The sequence below is a fragment of the Lepisosteus oculatus genome, chromosome 7 (assembly GCF_040954835.1).
Source record: "Lepisosteus oculatus isolate fLepOcu1 chromosome 7, fLepOcu1.hap2, whole genome shotgun sequence".
NCBI lineage: Eukaryota > Metazoa > Chordata > Actinopteri > Semionotiformes > Lepisosteidae > Lepisosteus > Lepisosteus oculatus.
This window is the reverse complement of record NC_090702.1, coordinates 32,266,279-32,294,244: the sequence shown is the minus strand read 5'-3', so window position 1 is coordinate 32,294,244 and position 27,966 is coordinate 32,266,279. Positions and strand designations below refer to the sequence as shown.

The following is a 27,966-nucleotide window of genomic DNA, read 5'->3' as shown; positions in this document are numbered from 1 at the left end:
GACAGGCCCTTAAAACCTTCTGCCTCCATGCAATCATATTGCCAGTGAGTTGCTCAGTATGTATCGAATGGCAGTTTTCTTGTGTGGCAGGCTTTATTGTGGTACAAGGATATAGAATCTATTATCTTGTATGCTCACTTTAGGTGTTGAACATTTAAGCAATTATATTCAGCATTACTATATGTAGGGCTCACTCATTACACTGTGCCATGTCCCTAATCCTGGCTGTTTCCTCTCAGAACCAAGTGGATGAAAGCTAACATATGTGCATTAATAAATGTTTTGTTTTTGTCACTTTTACATCTGTATTGGAGTTTGTATCCTCCTACTCAACCTCAAATAGCCACAACCAGACTAATGCAATCTGTACAACATCCCTTTTGCAGAATAGTCATCATAGACCTCATCCAGGTGGTGCTGCACATCATTGGTGATGGTGGAGGGGAGACCCCATTACCTGTAAAGCGCTTGAGTGGAGTTCCCAGAAAAGCACTATATAAGTGTAAGGAATTATTATTATTAGTGTTAAATAGTGCTAGACAGTGTTCATGTTATTGGTTAGAATTTAGACATTTATAACATTCAGTATTTATTTAATAACAGGATTTACTGGTGTTTATAAGGCAGTCATTTTTATTTTACAGCACTAAGATTCATAATGAGATGTATGGATGCTAGCACAAGCTTCCTGCTGCATACATCTGGCTTTTTGTAGATTTTCAAACCTTGGTGTTAAAGTGTTTTATTACGCTGTAACATGGGTCTTCTGCACCCATTAACCAAATTCTCTCTTCCAGTAAGTTTCCTATTATGGGAAAAGAATGTGAGCTATTCAGGTTTTCAGATGTTTGTTATAGAATTTAAAATCTGTATTTGATCATTTAACAACATGTAATTTACTGCAAATCCTGCCCTGTTTATTGAAATTGCAGTTGGCCTATAAATGAGTGGTTTCAGAGTTTGACAATAAGTATTTACTTTTAATTGTTTTCTGTAAATTTTCATGTTCCAGAACCCGTCTTTATTTAACTTGAACAGGACATAATTAGAATTATAGGGTAATTGAGCCTTGAATATTGGGGATCATTTTCCCTTTTCTTTAGACTGCAGATCACAGAATTAGGAGAGGGACTCCTTAAGACTTATTCTCAAAAAACTTTCTTTAAAAAAGCCTGTTCAGAATCTCAGGAATATTTAAATTCATGCAACAACAAAGTTAAATGGGAAAATAGAAGAATATCTTCTTTGGAAAGTCTATCAACATCTTGGAAATTTCAGATAAAACAGAAGGAAACAGGTTCTTCAGATTAATAACTTCAAAATACTGTGCAGCATGGCTTTGTATATGCAGCCATTACGCATCATGTTAAGAGACTCCAGCAGAGAGGAGAAAATATGAAACTCACAATAAATAAGTATAAGATCAATTTATTGGCCATATGCAATTTCTTGTATTAGGAATTTGTCTTTTCGCATACCCCAGCTCTCCATGAGCCACACAGGGAGAGAAGCTTGGGTCAGAGCGCAGGGTCAGCCATTTATACGGCGCCCCTGGTGCAGTTTGGGTTAAGGGCCTTGCTCAAGGCACAACAGAGTAGGATTCCTCTGCCGGACGCAGGATGCGAACCAGCAACCTTCCAGCCACAAGCGTAGATCCTCTGTAGCCACAGAGCCACCGCACCACATCGCTGTACCTGTAGTATTCCTGTGTGAATGTAAAGTTCTGTGCTGTGGTACAGTATTACAGCTTTGCATTATAAAAATATACAAGGCTATTCCAGCACATTTCACTTAGTTGAAAGTCCACATGCCTGGATGGGTGTTTGTTAGAGCAATGTAAAATGAGTATTTGATTATTAGGCGCAGCTTGCTTGTTTTGCTTGTTTGCTTGTTGCTGTTTGGGAGAGTTTATACATGGAGGTTCCTGTTAATTTGTTTTTCAGGCACAGTCACACAAAAAGTACTTTATTTAAAATGGTTTGCAGACAATTAGTATATGACGTCATGGAGAATGACGTTATGAAGAATTTATTTCTTCTTTGGCCAGATAAATGAGTTTCATTTCTTTGCACAGAATGCTAGTTAATCAATACTGCATCTTGGGACTGCTCTTCACATCAAACACATCAAATAGGGTTATTTGTTAACCCTTCTCAGATATTTCTCTGTAAATAAATGTTAGAATATATCCAGTTATTATATTATTGTTATTACAATTACTATTTACTCTGTTTTTTTGGCATGGCCTCGGAGTCCTCACTTTTTATTATTTAAATATAAAAGAAAACAAAGCTGCCTACTGTATGTAAGGATATACTATATTGAGAGCACAAACGTCAAGCACTAACCATTCTATAGGGTGTGTGAGATTTAAGGACTGATGCTGATGGGTTATTTAGCATTTGTAAGGAAATGCAGTGTATAACTGCTTTTTCATTTGTACAATTATTAAAGCACTAGAGCTGATTTACAGGTATGACTTTTCTGTTTTCTTTTCATAGGTAGTTACAGTTGCCTTCTCGCTTTCAATTGTAATACAAAGAAAACACTTTTTTTTGTGGCAGCTAGAGGCTCACATCCTTTTAATATTTTTGTGACTTTTATGCCAACACTTTCCTGTCCACTATGTCTGATGTTTTTCTTAAGACTGGATGAAAAATCAATCAAATTAAACTCCATTTGTTTAAGCATGCGCTTTTCAGGTTGAAATAGGATTAAATTACTGTAGTTGCATAATGTTCTCTGCCTGCTGTCTCTGCAAGCCACACAGCGCCCCACTGCCTCTGTTTGTCATGCTCTTTTTTATTCCCTGGTGTGAGTTGTTATTATTCAGTGCCCTTTTACATCTTCTTTTGACTTGCTCATGTCCTGTGTTTCCATATAAACCCAGTGAAGATCTTTTGTTAGTGTGAAAGCTCTTAGGCTTGATGTCTGTCCATCATTACTGTAGAGATTATTGCTGCAAGTAAGATGCTGATACTGTTAGGCTTAATTTCAGAAGGCTTTTGCTCTTCTTATTTTGAATCTTTAAAAGGTGCAGAAATAGTTTGGAAAACAACCTGGAAGTAGAAACTGGAATAAAGCACAGAATTCAGTGGGTTTCAAATATCCCAAAATCCTTTTTCTTTGCTCCACTGTTATGCCTCATTGATTCCCCTTTGTCCTAAATGACGGGACCAGGCTTTAACATGAAGGAGGTGAATGTATGGTGTTTTAACTGCTGCACAAATTGAGTCTTAATTATGGCTTAAAAAGTGAGAGGAGGCAGTACACAGTGATTGGCACTGCAAGAGCTAATCTGCCATAGTTGTGCGTCTGTAGTACCGTGTGATACTGTACTCTATCTTGATACAGTAGAAACAAAACCTACATAACGGAAAGATTTACAGATTGCTTTAAAGTATTATAATATAATCATAATAATATAGCATAGAGCATAGTCGCAGGTGTCTTCCTTTAAGTCCACAAAATACAAGGGTCACATTTATTTACACACCTGTAGTGAGTATTTAGTAAATCTTTCTCTGGCAGGGATTACACTGACAAAATTCCATCTGTAGTTTCTATGAGGTTCTGATGCATCCAAAAGGAGGATGTCTTATTATTCTTGAGGCAGAATTGCTTTAGGTCCTTCAGACCTTGGTTTTCTTGTGTGAAAATCTTTCCTGAGGTCTGGAGATTGAAATGGCCAGTCGGGGACATTTATTTCATTACAACCATGTTGCAGTGGTCATGTCACTGCTAACCATTTCTTTGTCCATTTTGATTCATGGTTTGGATCAGTGTCTTGCTATAATGTTTATTTTCAGCCTCGCTTAAGGTTCTTGGCAGAAGGAACTAGGTGTTTGGCCAATATGTACTGGTACATGTTGGAATTTATCATTCTTCCTGTCTTAAGGGCACCCAAGTATCTCAAGTACATTAAAGATCTTCATGGCATTTTTTAATAGTAAGCATGGGTTTTGTTAACATGAACTTCACCGTTTTTTATATCGAGCTTTACAGTTATCAGCATGTTGTGAAAGCTCAGTCTTCATTTCCATAAGAAATGGTTCCAGTTGTCATTAAGGGCCACCTGTTTTGGTGGCTCATCCTCAGAAGATGCTTCTTCCTTACAAGCCAGGCATGTACTGTATGCCACATTCATGCAGATTTGAGTTAATGGTCGCTTTCAGCATTTCGTTTGCTGTTTGTGTCATTTGCTGTCATATGCTGTTTGTGTTGCAGATCTGAAGCTGCTGTTCATGGACTTACTGTTGCCTCCTCAACCACTTGTGTAAAAGTCCATGATGGCAAGATACACTTGCATCCTCTTCCTGGCAGGGTACTAGACATTTACATGTACTGGTATAGTACATTCAAATGTCTTGATTAATTGGCACTACAGTGGAAAATTGTAGATTCAGTCTTTTTTGGATTCTACTTTAGCCACCCCTCCCACCTTGTGTAGGTCAAAGACAGATTGCCTGAAGCTTCAGAATGCCCTCTGACATTCACCATGGTAATGCATGGTACTATTAAACCTCTTTATACAATCCTTTAGTTCTGGAGGTTTCCACTGCACTGACGAAAAGCGCAGAATGTTATTGTATATTTTTTAGTTGGAACACTTACAGGTGTGATTTAATGTAGTCATCATATTTTCTAGAATCCAGTTCTTCATGACACCTATTGCACCATGCTATTACTATTACAGTATGACTTTTTTAGTTTAAGTAAGACACTATCTAACCTGTTACCCATGTTGTTTTTGTTACCATTTGGTGACAGGAGTGAATCTGGAGGGCAATGTATCTTGCATCATGCTGCTCATGTTAATACATGAAACCTTCCCAAGACCCCAGAACTCATAATCGCCAAAATATGCTCAGTGACCATATTTCCTATTTTGCCACACTTCAATCATCAGTGTGATCAGATTGCAAGTCATTGGCATCTCTCTGAACTTGGATACAGTGCCATCATACTATTTTGATCACTGAGTGTAGCAGTATCTCTCATACAGGTGAAAAAAATAGGAGGTTCAAAGAGTATTACAGGAAGGCTGACACTAGGGCATATGAGAGTCATAGTCCAATGAATGAGGGCAATTATACGTTACAATTTAACCTTACAGATTAGAAAAGAATAAACATTTATGCTTATCTGTACCACATCATACTCTAGTTAGTCCTTTTTAAATTGGAGATGCAAAGTTAATGATGATCAATCTAGTATTTAATAATTATTTCTTATTCGTCAGGTTGCATATGTGTGTGTGAATATACTGTATACATACTATACTACTGTTCAAACACTTTAAGAATTTTGCATTTTGCTACTCCAGTACATGAGGAAATTAAAACCTTGTTTTCATTTGCTACTCCAATACATGAGGAAAATAAACCTTGTTTCACAGTTGCATTGTGTGCAATGCAAATGTACCTTATTAAAAATGCTGTTCGACTTCATAACCTTTATACCTTAATATAACCTAAAAATGAATAATACATGTACAAATCTTATTACATTTGGATTGGTGTTACATACATTTTTCCAAGACCTTCCAGAGGTTGTCAAAACTGCTGCCATTATTTAACTGTTTCTTTGTCTATGTAGTCCCATGTTGCTTCGCAAATTGTGACAGCTTGGCTTTGAGGAGTGAACTTCATTTGTTGAACTCCAGCCTCCTCTATCTTTTGAAAATATGTTTTAATTATTCTAGTTGAGTGTTTTTGGGGTCATTTTCTTTCAGCAGAGATGAAGATTGGAACAAGGTTTTCCTTGATGATATACAGTAATATAATAATTTTAATGCCTTAAATTTATATCACTTTGGCATCCATTTGGGTGAAAAGTGCTTTGCACATAGGTGTGTTTTCTTCGAATCCTGTAGCATCCACCTGGGTGCCAGTGCCCCTAACACAACAGATCAGGCAGAGAGGTGAGAAATCGCTTCACCAGTTGACTTGAGGGGGAACTTTAGGAAGGACAGATTGAACAAGCCCACAGCAGATTCAGACAGGACACACGATTAACTCTTTCAAAATGTGTTACAGGATCTTTCATGACAAAGTAGTGATGATATCACATCAGCATTTCCTAAGGACAGCACCTTCTACAGTGCAGTGTCCCCAGTCTGCATGCATGACCAAAACATGAATGAAATCTTATCCATGCTTGATTGTTAGCTTTGAGAATGGCTCTTGATTCATATAAATAACTAAAACTTTGCCTGGTCAGTACAAAGTATACAGTATATTACTATTGTTCCTTAGTCCAATTTCCTTTTTCTTATGCATATTGTATCCTTTTAGTAGTTCAATTGGGTAGCTGCATCAGCATATGTAGGCTGCAAAGGAGCAAGTAATAGGCTTATTCCATGCTAAGAAGAAAGAAAACACAATGTTTCAGCCGTGGAGCCTTCTTCATGTGTGAGAAAGACAGGACAGTAAGCAAAGGTATCCTTTAAGTCTTGTTCCCAGAGGTTTTCTTACTGCAGCATTCCTTTTAAATAATTTTATATGTGACCTCCATTCTTTTGATGGATGGACAGCGACAACAGACCTTTCTGCCAGTTCTGCTGTCAATTCAACTCTTCTTCTTTCTGTTCCTTAAGGATGTTATGTTCAAGTATTGCTCCTGCTTGTCAGACTGTTTTTTAGGGCTTCCAGTCCAGAGTTTGTCAACTACAAAGTACAAGTTTCTCTGTACTTCTTGATTATGCTTCCAGTTTCATACTTTGAAAATTATTATTTTTTATGAAGAAACACAATTCTGATGTGGTGTACAAAAAATATTTACCTTTTTATCTTAGGCTATTAGTTACTACTGATAGAGTAACGAAAATAAGCTTTTTAGCCTTCATGGTGTTTTGGGTTATTTTTTTTAACAGGATGGTTTATATACATTATTACAGCATTTAATATTGGCTTATTACTCATCATTTGCTTTCAGTTGTTGTGATACAGTTTATGAGCAACATGAATTATAGGTTGCTAAAGGAGAAGCTTGGGTTCTTCTCAACCAAACATAGCTGTTTTCATAACATGTCTTATTGTAAGCAAGTCCAGAGAGAAGTTTAGCCATCACCTCTGTCTTAACACCCCAATTTTAATGAACAGTGCAATGGGATCTTTAATGATAGAGTAATCGGGACATTGGTTTACCTATAACACACGTCTTTTACTCTTGCATCTCTGTAATAATCAGTCAATCTTCACCCCTTGCCTCTGTGCCATGTTCCGTGAGATTCTTTATCTCCTGAATTCCAGTTGCAGGAAATTGTAAACGCCTCAGAGTGTCAGAAAATTTTATTTCAAGAATCGCATAAAAAGGCTGGGCATTAGCTGAGTTGCAGTACACACAAAAAGCAAAGAGCAACAGATGAGGATTCAAAATGATCATCACATGTGGAACGCATGCTCTTCAGAGTACAGATTAAGTCTGACCTATATTTGAGTCTTTAATCTGGAAAGGCCCCTAATGTTTTATTTTGCTTTATTTGCAGCATAGCACTTTTTATGTTCATAAAAGCATGTGATTTGCATTTTAAATGTAATATATGAATCACAATTTTTTAAATAATTTGTATAATTAAATTATGGTTTTCAAATCCTATTTTTTTTAGCCTTTTCAATAATTATAAATATATTTTCTGTTTCCTTTGTAAGCCTTTGGTGACTAATAATACATTTACATTAAGATAATCATAAAAAAGAATATAAAAACGGTATGAACAATCGATCATTAAAATACTTTTTGAGAATAATTAAGGATCACAATGATAATGTGTAATATGAAAGACTGATAAAATCAGAAAATTCTGCAGTCAGTTTTAATGGGTTCTATGATTATTTTCCCCCACATGAACTAGTATTTTGCTTTTTTAATGTTCATCAAGTACAAGGAGTTCTGCATTTGAAATGTCCTGTTCAGAGGGACAGAATGGTCACAAAATGAGAGGCCTGAAAGCAAGGCTTGCTTAGTTTCCTAGGATGCATTCGAAGACTGAATAGCTGCAAACAGAAAAGTCAAAGACAAAGAGCATTGCTTGCCAGACCTAGGATCTGCACAGAGCATAGTTAATGCCATGTCTTAACAGCTTTTCAGCTTGAAATTTAAGGTTTCATTACAAATGCACTTCCAATTGAAAACCAAATGGAGGTGATAATTTTCATTGTATATGTTTTTAGCATTGTGATCAGAACCTAAAATCTGTCTCCAGTATTAAAAACATTGAATGAAAAAAGAAAGCTATAAAAGCTGTAAGTGAATGCATTCTATGTTGTCTTATGTGAGTGGATCATAAAGGAAAATGAGAAACAGAAAAAAATAACTAGCTTTAATGGCTTCTCTGGTATAGGAGGCAAAATTTAAATTCCAGTACATACTGTAGAATTAACGGGTAAGTAAATTGTATTTTCACCAAAAGCAAATTTTATAAAACAAGATTGTAACCATTGTTTTTAAAAAAACTTGCACAAGAGAAAATCATACACGATGGTTCTTGTAAAATAGCTGTGTTCATGCTACATTTTCATGGGAATTGGTTTGGAAAGCACGAAAGCAGTAACCTTTATGGATTCTATGTCATAGTACATAATTCCATTAAAAGGCTGTGGTGGAAAAGAAGAATTGAATAGAAGGATTTTTAATGTTTCCCCTGCATCAGCTGCTAATAAAGGCAAAAAATCTACTTAGAATGCAGTGTAATAGAGCAATGTACATGGATGTGTTGTGTAATGTTTTCATACAGCAACGTGTCACTAGTACTAACTATTAACTACTCCATGGAACACTAGAACAGTAACTTCTTTCTTATGTTAGGTTTCTGTTCTAACATAATGTAAAAGGTGGCTTTGAATATCAAACTGTATCTTAGAGAATATAAGCCTGCAGATATACTGATTTCTTGCTACTCGCATGAAAGATTAATAAATAAAACACCATGTTGTATTTTTTTCTTTCAGTGCATGAAAGGAATCAGGTTTTTAATATTTATTTTTGTTTCCAGACCATGTATGCGACATATTCTAAAGGATGTCGATTTTTTTGTAATATGTTAACATAATACAGATTAATATACAGATGTGTGCTCATCCACATACAGTTCCTGTACATGTATATGGGTAATTGAATTTAGTGCCTAATTTAATAGTGAAGTGGAAAGAGCTGACTAGTGTAACACTGATAAATAGAAAGATTATTAATCAAGATCAGTAATGTGGCATCACAGCACTTCTTGGGAGTTTTTGTCTTGTTGTTAGCAGGGGAAGATAAACCATTCCCACAAGCTGCCTTAGATAAAAATGTGTTACATACCCAAAAAAGCCTCCACAGCCGTTGTCTCTTTTCTTCTCTTTTCAGCATGGAATAAACCTTTACTTGTTCATGTGTTAGATATTCAATTACTGTATGCCAGTGGAAAAACACCTACATACCACACTGTCCATACATACAGTGGAAACAAATAATTGTTTAATTATTAGTTCTATTTTCCTTTTTATATGCTAATCATGCTCAACTGTCTTGAAAGTCGGTCTTATTAATTACTGCTGTAGTGCTGAAAGTCATTCCAATTTTTTACTGTTACAGAAGATGTCTGTGCAAATTGGATGTTTCATTTTAAGTCTCTATGCAAAAAAAAAATCGTGATTAATTTTGTAAGAAAAAGGCTTTGGTTTTTTATATATTCTTGCATTGGATTTGCTTTTTCCAAAACACTTCAGCGAGAGGCAGGCCATTTGCCCGTCTAGCTAATTTATCCAAGGACCTCATCCAGTGTTTCTTGAGAGGTGTCAGCTACTACCTCATGGCAGGGTAGTTTAACATGGGTATCTGGCAGTGTGCACAGTAGCCACATTCCTTTTATTTACACATCTCTTTTAATCTGGAAGGATTGTTAGGCACTTTATTTATAGGAGAGGCTGCATTTAATTTACTGAAGTGTGCTTAGCACCCAGGTAATGTACAGTATGGCCACCATTCTGTGTCTGCAACTCTGGACTGTGCAGGTTTGAACTGTGAAGCAAGGGGTGACCCATGTTCCTTAATCAAGCTCCAAACAAGGTTTTGCAAGTTGATAATGTGTTTTATCCAATAGTTATTGGGTTTTTTTTATTTTGATGCCTAGATCTTTTCAAAATATCATTTGAAATGTCAAATGTGAGTGTTTTGTGCTAATGTTTTGGGAGTTTGTTTGCTAATTTCCAAGCAGTCCTGTTGAACTTTAAATTATCAGAGCTGTTGCCAGCTGGAAGTATTAAAAAACTACTTTCTTGTAAGGATCTCTGTTTCTGATAATTAATAATGAGGAAAAATGGGACCATACGCGAATAAACCTACATTGAAACCTTAACCTCTTCACAGATGTTCCAGACACTCATGTCTGTATGGGTTTCAGCACAGATACAACACCTTCAAGTTAAACGTGTGTTGTGATAAAGAACATTTTGAATTGTTTGACACAATGTTGCACATAAGTGATCTCCTTGAAAATCTAAAAATGGTTGAATCCTCTTAATTCAGCCATAAATGTGTAAAACAGTGAAACTGTTTATTTTAAAAGTAATATATTAAGTAGTAAACCGATGAAAGGGGCTGGTTTCTGTTGTATGTACAGTAGTTTATTAGAACAAGAAGATCCTTATAAAAAGGTATTGACATTTAATATTACAACCAGGAACTTAACCTACACCTTTTCACAAATAGCTACTGTACTTCACTTTAATGATTTAACACATTTGGCTAGAACACTTGGGAATTTCCTCATCTGTGTAAAGCCCATGTGTCTGTCCCTCTAAGCAAAGTATGCTGCTTCTTTTGTACGCACATACAAATATCCAAAACGTTACAGTCTGGCTCATGAAATGTCTCCTGTCATCTCGGAGACTTTCTCCATGTCTCTGCAACATACTGTATGCTTTCTTCCATGAGAAGAATAGGCGTACAGAATGTGAATTGAAGCCTCAAATATAAAAATGTAACATTAACATAACAGACAGCATCCCCGTGTTGTCTAGTTACAAGCTTCTACTAATTTCTAATGACATGGCAGGGTTCTGAGCTGTGGATAAGTGTTTTCTGCAGAGACAGCCCTGCACACCCTCTCTTATTTACACAGTCATCTTACAGTATGTTACACATCTTATCTTGCTCAGGTTGAAATTATGGTATAAAGTGTTTTATCACTTGACAAAATAAGTTATTTTCAGGAACTTAAACTGATTTTGTGACCCATCTCTGTCTCTGTGGACATTTCTGTCTTGGTTGTCAACACAATTGAATTGATGTTTGCCAAGGCTCAAAGATATACAGTAGAACTATAAAACACCTGGATTATATTTCTGGTAGTATGACTAAATTCACTTCTAGATTCTGGGCAATGCAGTTAAAAAACCTAATGATTTTTTTTCTGTATATTTAGATAGAGATACTGTTAGCCTGGCACCCTACCTGCACTGACGTCATCAAATATTGATGGGATTTCACGTCAGAGGACATTTACACCGCTGGCACGGATGATAAACATTTTAAATTTGTGTTATTATGAGCCATTTTGACCAATAAACCCAAAGTTCACGTTTTATGGAATGTAAATTGTGAGGTCAAATTTAAAGATATTGGGGCTTTCCTTGCTCAGTTCAATATTCAAGTACTTGACCAAGAAAATATGTTGAATCTTCCCACCTTGCTGGAGGTCTGGCAGCTGGTTAAACTGAATGTGCTTTGGGCATGTATAATCGGGTGGCAACAGTACTAATATGGCTTTGAAAAAGAAGTTACCTCTCATACAGTATGCCTTAGAAGATTATTATCGTTGCTGAAACTGTCATGCTACAGACAGAAGAGGTCAGGTGGCCATATCACGTCACAGATGCTTGCACACAGGCCTCAGCCCTGATGATGAAATTGAATTTGTAACTTCTTAGCTAAAAGTCTTTTGCTAAGTTGGATGGAAAGTCTACCATCTGCAAGAGAACATTTCCTTTATAGGGCCTTGAAGAGATGGAAAAGAACAGAAGCAACCAGGTACTACAGTTCAAGACTGTGTTGTTTTTAGTGGCCTTTATTTGCCGGTTTTAAAGTGAACTTGAGAATTACCCTAATGCTTTCAATTGCTTTCACTGTACTTGTAAGCCCTCTGACCTTAAGGCAATCCATGTTGTTTTCTATTTGTGTGTTTACTATAGACTTGAACATTAGTCTGACCATAAGTGGATGAAGTATAAATGAGTCTCTTCAAAGGTTATGTCTGACACCAACTTTTTTTTAAAGAAATTGAATGCCTGCATAAATGTCAGATGTGAATTGTATTTCAAATAGTGGAATGAGCAGTAATTGAAAACCTTCAGCTGCTGGGTTGTGCAAAGTACAGCAGTATTTCTAGTATCGTTTGTGGATGATTGCTGGTTTAAAAACTTCAGTTAAATAACTTTCATGAAGTACTCCAGTTTGGTAAAAAATTTATAAGCTTTCATAAATTTTGGAATATGCAGCAAGAGTCCAAAACACACTCCTCTAGATGAATTATTCATACTTGCTTGGCAGCATGGTCAATGAGCTCTCCCCACCCATCAACAGCTATGAATCTGCATATTAATGCTTCCATGAATTATGGATGTTTTGTGATACAGCACCACTGTACATTGGCTGTCAATGCAGAAATGAGTGTGATTGTTACAATGATCACGTTAAAGTAAGATATGTGTTTTAAGTCCGTATGTCCTTCAAAGTAAAGTTCTTATATTTCAATTATATACGGTTTTTGACAAGTACTGTGACTTTTCATTTTTGAACAGTGTTAATTACTAATTTAGTGCAATGTTGTTTGTTAAGCTGCATTTATTGCCAGTGATATCTTTCCAAGTTCATTGAGCACTGAACACCTTGCATTCAAGGGAGTAGTAGACGGTATTACTACTTTAACAGTAAGATTTCAAAGTGAGATCTGAGGTAAATTTACTGATTTCAGATAAGGGTACCACTATTTGTCTTTAAACCTAGTGTCTGGGTATTGGCACCAGGATAAATTCACATGGAATCCTTACTAGAAGTTACATATATATATATATCTCAAATGTGTAGCATAGCAGCAGTTTTTATTCCATGGAGCAAAGGGCTTGAAACAGCAGTGCAAACTGGAAAATCTGGCAGGATAATGTTTACTTTGCCCAAGGAGTCCTTTGTTCAGAGAACAGAAGTACTGTATGAGCTCCTGTTTGTGCTGCTATAGTTCTCCTCCTTATGAAGAACAGTGTGACCCGTCATGTATATTACGAAGGCTGTCTAGAATACAAGGTGCTATGAATTTTGCTTTCGGCCCATGTATAAATACCCTGTTCTTTTCCCCAAAAAATATTACTTAACCGTATTTTTTTTATCTCCCCCCATACCAAAAAAGCATATGTACTGTTGTCAAATTAAGTAAAGAAAGAGAGAATCTCATATGTGGATACATTCAGTTGGAAATATGTGGTGCACCTTTATGTCAAGTTAGGCAATATCCAGATATTCAGAATTGAGGAACAAAAAAGCAAATTATTTTAAGTGCCAAAGTCGTGGCAGTGTCGTTTGCAGACAGACAACAGTGGTGATGTGGAAGTCTCAAAAGAATTTGAAGTAAAAATGAACTTTGTTGAATAATCGCTTATACAGCGGCTGTAAATAGGGTGATTTTGAACCTATTATTTTATGCAAAGGAAAAAGTAATAGGTTTATTCCATGCTGAAAAAAAAAACGAACAGAACGTTTCGGCCGTGGAGCCTTCTTCAGGTGACACCTCTTCTTTTTTTCAGCATGGAATAAACCTATTACTTGTTCCTTTGCAGCCTACGCATGCTGACGCAGCTACCCACCTGAACTACTATTATTTTATGTGCTACATAATTAATTATTTTTGTTTTTTTAAATCTTGAAGTCAATTTTGGAAAATTAGCACTGTGACTTATAGTATACAGTACGAAAATGCAATCACAGTAGCTTCACGGGGGGTTGCGGCAAACCGTCTGGTCTTGTCTATCAGGTCATAAAAAGAAATTGCAACAGCTAAGAGCAGGCAAATCCAGTCCAAATTATGTTGCTTGGGGTCAAGTTTGTGGTCTTGGAAACAGAAGAAGTATTTTATTACTAATGCTGCTACTGATCAGATAAATGTATAGATGAATGGTCAGGCTCATGTATTTGTAGCTGATTGTTTCTTTGAATATGTCATGTAATAGAATTAATTGGCAAGGTTAAGTAGGTGAGTGTGGATTGTTGTGTTAAAATTAATTGCGGTTTTGTGTTTTTCTTACCCTTTTAGAATTAAAAAAATGTTTTATCTAGTGCACACTGTTATTGTGTTGTTTTATACATATTCTGACCACTCAAAAACACTGTATACTCTTAAAGTGATGGAGGAGAACAGAAAAAAGATATAATTAATGTTAATGACAGCTGATTAAATTCCACTTGTAAATGTCAGTAATGAAGACCAAAATATTGCATGTTTTAATTTTTATTATTAAGTTTTACTCCATACAAAAACCTGCTTAAAGTTAAACGTGTACATAGTAAAGAAGAGTGTTTTAGTACCAGAGAGGGCTCCTTGGAAAATACCTTCTTAAATGAGGAAAGTCTTAAATGAGAAATAAAAAGGCACTCTGTTGGTCTTCTCCCCAGCAGTAGTGCTATTCGATCCAGCTGGCTTAAACTGGCCTTTTCTAATCAAATAAGATTTCTCTCATCCCCCTTGCAATAAGCTTGGTCCAGATTGCTCATCAAAGACTTGGATTTAGTCTGAGCCATCTCTGATCTATGTAGTAGCCTTTTCATGGTTAAATGCACAGAAAATAACCTATGAAGTAATTTGTGTGCATGGTGAAATATAAGCCTTTTCCAATTTAAAAATTCATCATTTCTTTTTTTCTTTATTTAAATGCAGTTCTCCTAAAATGAAATTTGCAAGACAGAAGATAAAAGAAAAAAGTTTATTTTTTTAATTCTTAAAGCTAAGTAAGTGTGCTCATGAAGACCAAGATTTGATATAAAATAGTATACATTTATAAATTAGGAAAAAGCTCTGGAAATTTTAAATGTGTTCTAACCATTATATTGACCTTTATTATCCTCAAGGTAGATGCATTACAAAGCTCTTTTCTTTTGATTGATTTTCAGCCCTGGCCACTTTTCGAGGGACAGTGCAGCACAGCTTATCACTGGAGATTGGGGACACAGTGCAGATACTGGAGAAATGTGAAGGTAATTTCTTTGTTTTAACAGCTTAAATTTGTGCACCCTTTTGTTTAACATTTTATAATAGATTATTGTACTATTCTGGGATTATTGTTATTTCCATTATTTAACCTACTGTATTCTGGAAGTTAAGGATGCAAGATTTAACAGCACCATTGTGTAGTTTTACTGTTCCCAAGAAAAAAATACATTCCCATACATGTGTTACATTAAAATGGCAGTAGCAGGTATCCTGTGACCTACAAATAGATGGATGGATGTTAGGTGGAGATAAGAGCTGACTTTTTGTGTTCTAATGCCTTTTATGAGATGGGTTTCAGCACTCCTAGCATGGATGCCTCAGTGGCTGATGTCCAGACTTTAAGGGAGTGACCTGATTCAGATTTGTTCAGAGTGTTTACCAGCTAACCAATGAAAACCAAGACTAAACACTTGGATATTATGAGTAAGACAGCAGAAAATGAAAAGTCAGTTTGGAAAGCACCAGTGTTTGTTTTGACTGTGTTGACGTGTAGTTATAATGTAATAAGAATTACTGTGATGCATACAGTATGAAATAGTTTTACAAGACACTGTATGTAACATAACTGCCTAGGCAATACTAAGCAGTGGCACTGAGACTTGAAAGGGGTGCCCAAAATCAAATATTCAGGAGAGGAGGTAGACAGGACATTGGTTTGCTGTGAAATGACGGTGTTCTATGGAAGTATTAACTTGTACAAAAAATTTAGAAATTACAAATGATTTTTTTCTAAATGTTGTGAAAAAGAAACCAAAAATCATGCAACAGTTGAACGTACTTTTGTGGCTTCTCAAGAATGTATTAATAAAAAGATTAATAGAAAATCATTTGGAGTCATAGTTCTAGACCTTTCCCAGCGACTTGGTCGCTGCTCCTCAGACCTTCTGTGAATAGTCTGTAATACAAATTTTTGAAATTCTAATTTTAAGTGCAAAAGTAGTTTTAAAGCCTTTGAAAGGAAATTATGGTTTTAAATAACTTCTAAATGTTAAAGCATTTCTTCATAACTGATTTGCAAAGCACATTTCTTTCCCAAGTGCTTTAAATATATGAGGAGGATGTTTTTGATCTGCAGACAAAGTGCACATCCAACCTGGTTGAGCTTCAGCAGTCAATAAGCACCAGCAGCTGCCCCCTCAACACACACACACACACACAGAGCAAGTCAGGTAGAGAATTTAAACTGCTTCCCTGAATGATGGGGGAACTTTGTCTAGGACAGATGATACAAGTCCTGACTAGAACACTATTAGGACATGGGGTAACACCTCTTCTCCTGTGAACAGTGCCAAGACATCTTTTATGACCGAGCAGTCATGACCTTGTTATATCTCGTACAATCGATGAAACCTCCTACACCACAGTGACCAAGAAGCACAATATAACGAACAGGAATGTTTTTTAAGTTCTGGGCCAGCGGGACGAGTGCCACCTACAGAAACAACCACTCAAAAACCCACCTTGCAAGCAGCTGGCCTGTTGTCCTTGGTGGAATCTCCACTCCAGTACTGAGCACATCTGGCCATGCTAAGCTTCTCAGATCTGACTAGATCAAGCTACATGGGTGACAACTCTTCATAAACGAGGAATAGTCACATGTTTTTGCGTTCAATTTTTTAATTTGACTAAAGTTATGTGGCAGTCATTGTATCACCTTTATCATATAAACAACATTACTATGAAGGTTTATTAGTGTAAGCTATTAATCTTTTACAGTTCTACTATAATGTTGTAAGTTTGGTAAATATTCAATGAAATTATGTGCTGGAAAAAAAGGTTTTACATTCTTACAGTATATTCTTTGAATTATTAAATAAATAAAGAACCAAAAGAAAATAATTAAGCAAAAACTGACCCTGTGTACTATGTACATACTCTTAATTGTAATCAAAATCAGCAAGTATGGCTGACAGCAGATGGACACTAATGCACATGGTAGAGTCCTTCAAGATTTGTTCATAATGTGACAGAGTGCAGTGGATATGATGGGAGGTACGGTCTGCACTTGAACTTAAGTAATGTGCTGTAGGCTGCAGCTGGTGCAGCCTAAAACACATTTTTTTCTATGTATTTTCCTTCTTTTGCATGTTACATTTTTACATGTAAATTAAGGCTCTCAATAAATGAAGTCACTTCTCTGTTTTAAAAGCAAAATACCTGTGTCAAATGTCCTCAGTTTCCTCAATCCGGTGGTGTGGTCTGCCCATAGACTGTAGCAAAAATACAAATGAAAACTAGATGGAGCAGAACTTGAAAAACAAGAATGCAAGTGAACAGCAAGTACATTTAGAAAAAGAAGACATGCTTTTCTTTTATGGCAAAACTATGAGTAAATAGCCTGCCAGATGAATAATGTTGCCTGATATTCATTTTAATAAAGACACCAAACACTTAAAACATGCAGAATTGTGCTGGTGTCCGGCTGCTGTTATTGTATCGCATTGCTTGCTGTCCCATAGTGCTCTTCAGTAACTGTTGTGTGACATTGTGATGGCTGTGCAGTTTCTTCACATCCAGAGCTACTGTGGAAAGTAGCAGTGCAAATCAGCTTACAATGTATTTATTTATATAACTGTTTATTTTTATACTACATTTATGGTCTTAATATTGTCAAGGTCCTGGAACACCATTGAAAGCACTGCTTTCACTGAGTGTTGTTTTCACTTCTTCACTTTACAGTAAGATCAGGGAAAAAAAGCACTTGAGAGGCCTCAGGGGATGATGAGAAGCTCAAGGCTTGGCCAGTTGTGCACTACTGCTTAGTTCATTCTGGCGGGTCATCTAGTGTAGTGACCCAGGGCCACTCCCATGATCCTCGAGCCTGCATCTTTTACCAGTGGAGCCCATAGGAGTGGGGCAGACAGCACAGGGAACACCTCTCATAACAGGACCACCACTGCAGTCTTACTGTTGTAACATTACTCTACATCCTCCACAAACTACTACTTTGTTCATTTTGCAATGATTGTGTTTTCAGTATTGTTTGCATGGGTGGAAATGCGGTCCTGCATTTTAAAAATCTGTAGATTCTGTTTTTAAGAGAGGATTTGGCATCACTGTTGAACTATACATAAAAAGTACTACTAGATTCCAGGTTTAATGAGATTTTAATTAGTATAAAATTATTTTTAACGTTTTATTTTGACAGTAGGAGCTTGTACAGTTACAGTTTTAACATACTATTTCAAAAACAGACCCCGTTATTTTACTTTTTTCTTAGCAATTTTACTTAAAGCTCAGGTGGTTTATGACCAAATTCTGTCATATCTACTGAATTTTAAGCAAAAGATTGCTGTCTACTTATGAAATTCTGCAGAAATCTAGTTCATGCCTTAAGCTAGTGATTGGCTAAAACTTGAATAGATGGCTGACAGGTTTTAATTTGACCTGAAAGGCTTAGCCCTAGGAGATATTGAACCATCTGTTGCATTGTTGTGTGAACATTCAGGTAGCAGATACAATATCTTTCAGTCCCTTTGTGAATGGAAAGCTTCTAAAATAATACCAAGCCATAGAGGAAATGAAATAGCCTCTAGGCATTCTAACAGATTTTGAGAGGGATTTTAGCTGTACTCCTTAGATGGGCCTTTTCCCCACTGGCAGCTTTTCCCCACTATTAAGGTCATTTTTATTGTGTCTGGTTGTTCAGTCAGGCCCACTGTGATTATTATTAGCATTGCTTTCAATTAACCTTCAAATATCTACTTATTTACTAATTGGCCTCATCTTAAATGCCAAGAGCATAATGTTGTACTATGTCCAGCTGTTTCATGCCCAGTGTTCATCTGTTGGTGTTGTTTCTGCTACCAGTGTGGTAGCTAACCGTTGCTGCTCAGGAAATAATAGAACCAACAGTGGCCCCTTTTGAGGGGGAGCAGGATGGATTCGGTCATCACAAGAAAGTTGAATTTTTGGGTGGCAAGGCAATGAAGATAAACTATACAAGAAGTTGCAAGTAGAATGGGCCTGTGAACTGCCTAGCAGCTCGGGTGAAAAAAGGAAAACTGAATTAAATTGTGCAGTTCAAGCTAAAGGCCATAGTTCTGTTTATGGATTGGTCTGTGATTTGATGTATTCATTGGGACAATAATGTTATAATTAATATTTTGAGTTATTTTTATTGTGGGATTTGTTGTTGAGTTTCTACAGATGTTCTAGACTGAAACCCAAAGTAAAATTCAATTTATGCAGGGAGAGACTCTTGGAAATAGTAAAATTATTTGCAAAATTAAATTCTTCTGAACTATATACACACTGTAAACAAACAATACTGTCATATTAATGTATTTTGAAGAAATTGCTTGTTTAATGTGCCAATTGCAGTGTGTAGGTGAATGCTCCTTCAAACGATGAATGAAGTGTTGGAAGTTTCCAAAACATTGGTCACAGCTTGATTTCAAAAGCCACCTCATTTTAATTCAGTAGTGAATCTGCCTTTTTTCTAGGTGGGGTGATTTTAAAGATACTGTACCGTATTTACAACTCTGTAGAATAAAAAGTGCCTTCCATTTTTCCTTCATTTGTAAGGGTTGAAAAAGTGTCAGTTTTTTTTTCTCTTTTATGTCAAAGTAAAAATGTCTGAACCAGAACAAAAGCAAAATGAAAAAAATCTGCATACATTTAATAATGAGAGGGGGTAATAAATCTTTTGGATTGAATGTCTTGCACAGTGTACTCAGTTGACCCTGCTTCCAAATTTTCAGATTTGTGGTATTTCTTTCGATATCAGTGACAGAGTACAGTACATTAAACTTTTGTTCTTTAGGTAGCTGGTCTCTTATCATTCCATTTAATTAGCTAAAATTGCCTACTTTTATCCTCTACTGTGATATTATTAAACTAAACCTTGAAAAACACATATCGGCACAGACATTTATGGTACTTAAATAAAAGGTTTAGTGTCATTTATTTCTAATTAGTGCAGCAAAGCTTGGCCGTTGCAGTGAAACAGCTTCCCTAATGAACAGATGTGGTTTAATATACGATGCACGGAGCTTTCAAAGCCTTGAAATGCTGAAACCACACTCTGCTTCTTGTGGAATACTGATTTACAGAGTCTGGTAACAAATGTTTTGACAGCCATTGTCTTTAGTGATATAACAATTGTTTCAGGACTGCTTCTGTTAAGACCTAATACTAATGGATGTGAGGTGGCTTTCAATAAATAGTTCTTGTATTTGTGTTTCAATATTTGTGTGTATAATTTGTGCAGGTGAAAAAATAACACTTCAAGCCTGTAAAGATCATTTTATTTCTAGTGATTCATGTTTTAAGGAGTTAATTATAAATTAATGAGGTCTTTTCTGTGCCTTCATTGACATCTATAGGCACAACAGTACATAATTAGGACTATCTTATGTTTATGTTCATAATCCTGATATGCACATATTGTTTTTTTAGGCTGGTACAGAGGATTTGCTTTAAAGAATCCAAATGCCAAGGTAAGGTAATTTAAAAGATTCGTGTCAGCATTGAATTTTTGTGTGAAAGTATGGAATGTAATAAATGTTTAATCTGTAGTACGTTATACAGAAAAGTGGGAATTAGGAGGAATGACCTGTTATTTTCAACTCATTATAATTATATGTCTGGCTGTTACAAAAAACTATTTTTTTTTCATCTGTTTATAATTTTTTTCCCCTTACCTGGGATTTGTTGGTATTCGTGTTACTATCGAGCCGTCATGAATGTATTTCGTTCAAAACCTACAGTATGTACAGTCCCGTATGTAACAGAATATGTTTTGAAAGCTGCATGTGCTCCTTTTAATTATTCTTTTTTCCCCCTCGAAGAATAGTGTGATGATTTTCTAGTGGTGTTAGTCAAAGTTACTTTATACAGGACAGTGGTATTGCATATATAATGCATTCTATTAATATAGTAGGCAACATTGTTCACAAATTAAATTATTGTAGTAACAATGTATAAACGCAATAATTTTCTGGTATAATCAAGATCATTTTTTTCTCCAAGGCCCTAATAATAAGCTTCCGCAGTTTTCTCTTTATAATTAAACACAAGTGCAAACTGTTAAATGTCATTGTTTTAAATATGGACAAAACACTCAACAAAAATGAAAAATATTTTTGTTCACTTCTCTTAATGTTTTCTTTCTCAGGGAATTTTTCCATCAAGCTATATTCACCTGAAAAATGCAAGTATTAAGAACAAGGGGTGAGTAATACCAGCTGGGGGTTGATTTACTGTATATGAAGAATTCTTCCTTCAATGTCTTTACATATGCCTTCAGTCTGTGAAGACTTGATTTGACTGACATTCATTGTAGTAGGTTCTAGACCAAATTTGACAGAGTTCAATGTGCAGTAAATGGTACATTTTAGATTTTTTCAAATCTTAGACTCTTAAACTTAATGTCCCCTTTTCAGATGTAATTTTTGAATAATTAGTTTGAGACTTTCTCAGCCGTATCATTTTACAGGCAATCTGGGTGTGTCTTTTCGTTTGACAATATGATCAAAATGGCAAATTTAGAATGGTCTATTTGACTGTCATATGAAAAAACAAGCACATAATAAATGTTAGAATTTGCCTAAGGCATGCAGGTAAAAGGAAATATTAAAAGAAGGTTATTTTTTAACTACCAAAAAGGTAAATTGATGAATACATAATTTTAATGAAAACGTAAAAATAAAACATGAGTTTTATTTCTGTGTAATAGTATTTTATCTGTTCAGATTTTTTAAATCTCTTATGATTTTTCAGTTTTAAAAAATGTTTAAACTGCAGCATATTGTACAGTTTAATTTGTGGCTGGTGAAATTTAAAGGTTTGTTGCAGTTTTAACTTTTATTTCTGTAATGACCGCAGTTAATCCATTGTAAATGCAGAAATTAAGGTAGAAGGTTTAAGGTATGATTCTGTTTGTTTCTACTGTAGACAATTTGAAACAGTCATTCCAACTGAAGACTCTGTTATCACAGAGATGACGTCAACTTTGAGAGACTGGGGCACCATGTGGAAGCAACTCTATGTGGTAAACACTAATTTGTACTTAACCAAGAACCTATTAACATATTACATAATAACTTTATTAGCTTTTTTGAAGAATTACATATTCAATATTTTCTGTATGCCTTATTATGTTTTATGTATTTCTGTATGATTTATTTAAAAAAAATGATCTGACCCACATTGCATTTCATTTAATATAGCTCTGTACCCTGTACTCTCAGCTGGAATGACTGACATGAAATGCCTCTGTTCACATACACAGAGATAAAATGGAGATCCGTTAGATCACATTACTGTTGGTTTTCAAACCTGTATAAGCATTTGTACATGGTACTGCATGACATTTCTGTTGAGGGAGGCTGTCATGGTGGCAAAGAAAGCAAGTTTATGGAGTGATATATGCCTAGTGCTTTATTAGATACATGGCTACATAGACCCTTGAAATTCCCTTTTTGCTGATTTGATTTTCCTGACTGCCTTTTTCTCTTAAAAGGTGCATAGGGTGTAATTCATCAAGCACTACAAACCAAGCACACAATCTCTGAAGTTTAAGATTTGTTTTCCCAAGAAGCTCCTTGCCATGTTCAGCAAAAGTCTGATTTTTTTATATTTAATCACGTGCTTTCTTATTAAAAGCACTTCTTCCATAGAATAGTTGATATGCTGTCCATAAAGTCCCTTACGAGGCCTGTTCTTAAAATATTGAGGAAACTGTACTTATAAAATTACAAAACAATTTATCAGTCAAAGTAACTATAAAATCGAAAATATCCTTTCACGTCTGTTATAGAATCTTTTAATGGGTCTCTTTGTATAATTGCCATTTTTCATAGTTTAGTGAAGCTGCTGTGTTTTAAGAAGCTGGGAGATTGTTTGAATGTTTGATATTTAATTGAATGTACATTTTATTTAAAATTTGTTCATCACCACCAAGTGACATTCGTTTTTTTCAGAGCTTCGCCTAAGATTTATCGCATGAAAGTGAATTTCTGTCTTCATTTGCAGAGGAATGAAGGGGATTTGTTCCACCGGTTGTGGCATGTAATGAATGAGATTTTAGATCTGCGCAGGCAGGTCCTCGTTGGACACCTCACTCACGATCGAATGAAAGACGTTAAGCAGCACATCACTGCACGGCTTGACTGGGGAAACGAGTGAGTAAGAAGCCTGCTGTACTCGCTGTTGAAATAACACTTCCAAAAATATCCTTCCATCCACCGGCAGCTTTAACTCGGCATCATATTAATCTTCATATTGGTGCATCCTTGCATTGCCGCTCATATTTCACTGAAGCTGAGCCTCTGCAGCTTTCTTTTCATGTCAGAAACACTCTCTGCAGAGACCAGGTTACTAAATCTTTGATTTTCTATTCAGGCACCAGTGAGATTTTTTTTAAATATAAAAGGATAATGGGCTTTCATTATTTTATTTTTAAATGAAATCAAATGCTAAATGTTGCAGTCTCTGATGTATTTCTTTGTACTACTTCAGAATTGTTGCCAGGTTGCCAAGCATTGAGTTTAATATGCATATACCTCAAACAGGTGAATAAACATGTTCCTGTCATCGAGCAAAACGAGAGATGGTTTGTACTTAGTAGGTTCCTGCAGGCTGCTTAATTTATTGCTAATTTAATTAATGATTGTCTCATAACAATTTGAGATTGAGATCTTGTTTTTCTGCAGCTAATATAAGAATAGGCATTTACTTGTCTTATGGAATAAACATCAGATATCTTTAGGATTATATGCACAGCACAGGTGTGAAAAATTGGGATTTGACTTGCTTGTTGTAGGATTACCTGTATTCTATTAATGACATGTGCACAATGCTCAGAGACAGACCTTGCATGATGTAGGGGTTAATGTTTGTTAGACAGTATGGTTTCTAGGTTGGTGCATTACTACAGGTATTGTATAGAAAGATAAACAAGGCATTTTTAGCAATTTGTAAATATGCTTGATTTTTTATTTTGTGAGGTTTTTCACCTTCAGTGTTCTGTGAGGGGGGAATGCTGATGAAGGCGATTTTTATTTGGTACTGTATATTAATGAGCAGGAGCCACTTCATTCCTGAAGACTGGCCTTAAAAAATCAGTTTTAGGTACAGTCTAAGTATACTCAGTACTGAATGGTGTTGGTTATGATCCTGCAACAGACTTACGTTTTGTAAACAGTATGTGAAGACTACATTATAGCATTACGGCATGCACATTTTGGGAATATGCTTGATTTTCGATTTTGTGAGGTTTTTCTGATACAGCTTATTTTCTTACAGACAGCTGGGTTTGGATCTTGTCCCAAGGAAGGAGTTTAGCATGGTGGATCCTGACGAAATCAGTGTTACAGAGCTCTATAAACTGGTATGTAGAGTTGGCATTGCCTCTTCTTGTCAGCTTGTAAAATGATTTCTGAATTTCTTATTTCCATGGTAACTGCTGCACTTGCCTAATTTAGAACAAATTCTGAAATTTCTGACTTGTTTGTATAATTGAAACCCTTTTCTTCTTTTCACTAAATAGAGGGCTTGAATTTTGGTCGTTCAAGGAATAAAAACCAAAAAAAAACAAAGCTGCATCACAGGAAAACCGATGACAGTTAAATTGGTTTTGGGGAAAAAAAAGATGTAAGACCCTGAGTTAATATTGCCATCATTCATTGCTTTTTTCTTTAGATAAAAAGATAAAAAGTTTAATATTGATAAGAAAGAGCCTCCTGAGTGATCTGATTGGTGAAGGTGCTTGCCCAAGTCCTGCTATCCTGGATTCAGTGCCGAGTTGGGTTTGTGGGTTCAATCATGAGTGATGTTGCTACAGTAGCTGAGCTCTGCGATCCTGGGTTCAATCCTGAATCACATTGCTAGCTGAGCTCTGCAATCCTGGGTTCAATCCTGAATCACATTGCTAGCTGAACTCTGCGATCCTGGGTTCAATCATGAGTCACGTCAATAGATAACTGTGACTGGGACTGCCCAAGCAGTGGTGCAGGACAGAAGGCTGAATGCTGCTGAGGGTGGGGTGGAATTAATCTGCCGGGGAAATCCCAGTTCTTGTCAGTGGTACAGATCCCCACCAGCCTCCCGGGTGCTTGAAGCTTTGCAGTGCTGCTGATGAGGGATGCGCCTCCTTCACTCCCCATCAACCCCAGGCAGCACCACCCAGTACCGGGGGATGTGTTGAAAGATGACTGGCTGAGAGGTGGTTGGGTCGGAGAAACCAGCCTTTACTTTCTCTTTCTCTGCCATGTGAAGGCAAGGGGATAATGAAAAACACAATACTGGCTATTCCAAATTATTATTTTTTTTTTACATTTATGTAAAAAGTAAAATGTTATGTTACTCAATACATTCATTTCTCTTGTACACCGAAAAAGGTTACGACTAGTTTCAATGGTATGGTGATGGGTTTGTAATATATCAAACAAACAAGCTTTCTTGATGTCTGTTATTCTTTCTCAAAACTCTGTGGATTCATTCTTGTGATAAAAAAGTTATCTCTGTTGTGGTTAAGTCTCTTATAAAGGCCCTTTTGTGAGCTACATTCTGAAATTCAGCTTGGCAATTTCTTTCTGACATATTAGTATTATTAGCATGGTACAAAGTATCAGGGGGTTCTCAGTGCTGACGACCAGCAGAAAGGATCCTGTTATGCTCCAATTATAGAGTATATTTCTTTTTTTTTTAATTCAGTTTAATATGAAGTTGGTCCCAGAGATGTTTTTCTTTTTTGTACACATCCTTTTGCATCATTTATCTAAGGAAATGCTTGTTGGTGAGTTTGTGATTTTGTTTTCCTACTGTGATATTTACGTCCATGCCTAGTTCCAATTTCTTTTAGTTGAAAGTATCCTCTTTTAAACACTGTGCTTTCACCTGTTCGTCAGAAAGAAATTTAAATGAAAAAAAAAACATAAATTCTTGCACATATGGATTTGGTTGGTTTCCACAGAGTTAGGAGGAGGGTTCTACAGTTTTACATTGAAACTTAGTGTGGGAGTATTTTTCAGTAAACATTTGGAGGGTTAAAATAATCACCAGGAACATGTAAATAATATATCAAAAGAATAACTGCTTAATATGAAGAGACTAAAGCTACTGAATCTGAAAATGAGTACTGTAGCAAAAATAATGAGTGGTATTATTTTTATATATAATTTGCTACTGATGGTAACAACCTAAAATAACTACATAATCGTATATTAAAACAGTGTAAAGAAAAACTAGTAAAGACATTTCACAACGAGCACGTAAATATCACATAGAGTTCAGTGAAAGAAAGGTATTTTGTTATAATTTCCTTTTGATTCACTGTCAGCGATTGATTGACATTGCTGTGTGAAAATGTGGCCTAGCGAGGAAACACGTCTTTCAGCATTCATTGAATTGTTAACAACTGATACATTTTAATTTAGCTGGTATTTTTTCAGCTTAATTGTAAAATTCTAAATGCAACCCCATTGTGTTTCATGTTATTTGTATTTGTCCACTTCTAAACCAAGGGGATGCACATTCAACATGTGGACCCAAACTTGTTTTGGGTTGGCTGTCGTGACTTCTTGAGAGTGTGAACTGGTTCAATTAAATACTTTCTTTTTTTACCTGTCCCTCATTCTGTTCATTGTGCTGTCTGTTCCATGCATCTGCCAGTGCTGGGAATGTGTTTAATAACCTCATTTGTTTCATCTGCTTCTCAAACAAGTGTGTTAGATTAACCAGACTCTTGCCATGTGTCACAATCATTTCAAGCGGGGGTTTTATGGTAAGGGTACGGCTTTTCTGTTTGTTGCATTTCATAGATGTTCCTGAAAATATTTTTGTGTGTTTTGACAGTATTTAACATTTGTTTTTAAAGCTGCAACAAGCTCTACTAAATTTGACATCAGCCAAACCAATTTGAAGAATGTCATTGTACGCCTTGATAATGTAACTGGATTTATCCGAGACCAATCATATTTTAAAAATTCAATTTCAAATGCTTTTAACATTTCAGAATGCCATGTGGAACTGAGGAGTAAATCTTGGAGTCCAGATAAATTTCCCTGCTAGAATCATTTTCTGTTCATTGGACTTTATTGTCCTGTAACCTTTGTTACACATGTAGATTTATTAGTACGTGCATATACAGTATACCAGCAGACATTTCGATCAGTTCTTCAGTTTTGTTTTTGTCCAAATCTGTAGTCTGCAGTAGTGCTCCTTTCTCAGTTGACCTGTAGGAATCGACAAACAATTATCTTGGGGTGGTTGAGATTTCTTGGGGAATATTAGTGCACATCAATACCTCTGTCAGTTGGCAACTTGCAGAATGTCGGCACACCAAGCTTTGTTTTCCCTTGAAGTTTTTTGTTTTACAGATGACTCCCTCTCACTAGCCTTTCATTGTGTGTTTTTGTCATTTTAAATGTCAGCCTACTGTTTTGTTTTTGAGTGCGATTCAGTGATAAAGTTTGGGTTTTTAAAAAGCTACATTTTTTGGTAGATACTGTTACACCCAGTTAAATGCTTTTTGTAGTAGTATTTTATGTGTCCATTTTTATTTTTTTTAATTAATTGTGATAGTTTATTTATTAGCACAAATGTAATATATATTTGGTTTCTAATTCCATTCCTGTGGTAATAACCTAATGATTACTTAAATTAGAGGTGTACAGCCTCCTTTGGAGCCTATTCTTAATTGAGTACCACTTCTGATTGACAATACCTGTCCTAAGCCACTAAAACATTCAAACGTATTGAAACATTAAAGCATGCTGATTGTT

General features: G+C 35.8%; 1 protein-coding gene across 2 annotated transcripts in view; it reads left to right on the top strand.

The window, feature by feature from the left end:
- Window positions 1–27,966, top strand: part of LOC102684801 (dedicator of cytokinesis protein 4) — a 156,400-nt gene that overhangs the window by 38,245 nt on the left and 90,189 nt on the right. For both annotated transcript variants that reach the window (XM_015352639.2, XM_006633448.3), the window contains exons 2-7: window positions 15,139–15,222; window positions 20,639–20,679; window positions 21,357–21,412; window positions 22,136–22,232; window positions 23,216–23,364; window positions 24,488–24,572. In XM_015352639.2, the coding sequence (XP_015208125.2) occupies window positions 15,139–15,222; window positions 20,639–20,679; window positions 21,357–21,412; window positions 22,136–22,232; window positions 23,216–23,364; window positions 24,488–24,572 (512 nt within the window). The remainder of the gene's footprint in view (window positions 1–15,138; window positions 15,223–20,638; window positions 20,680–21,356; window positions 21,413–22,135; window positions 22,233–23,215; window positions 23,365–24,487; window positions 24,573–27,966) is intronic.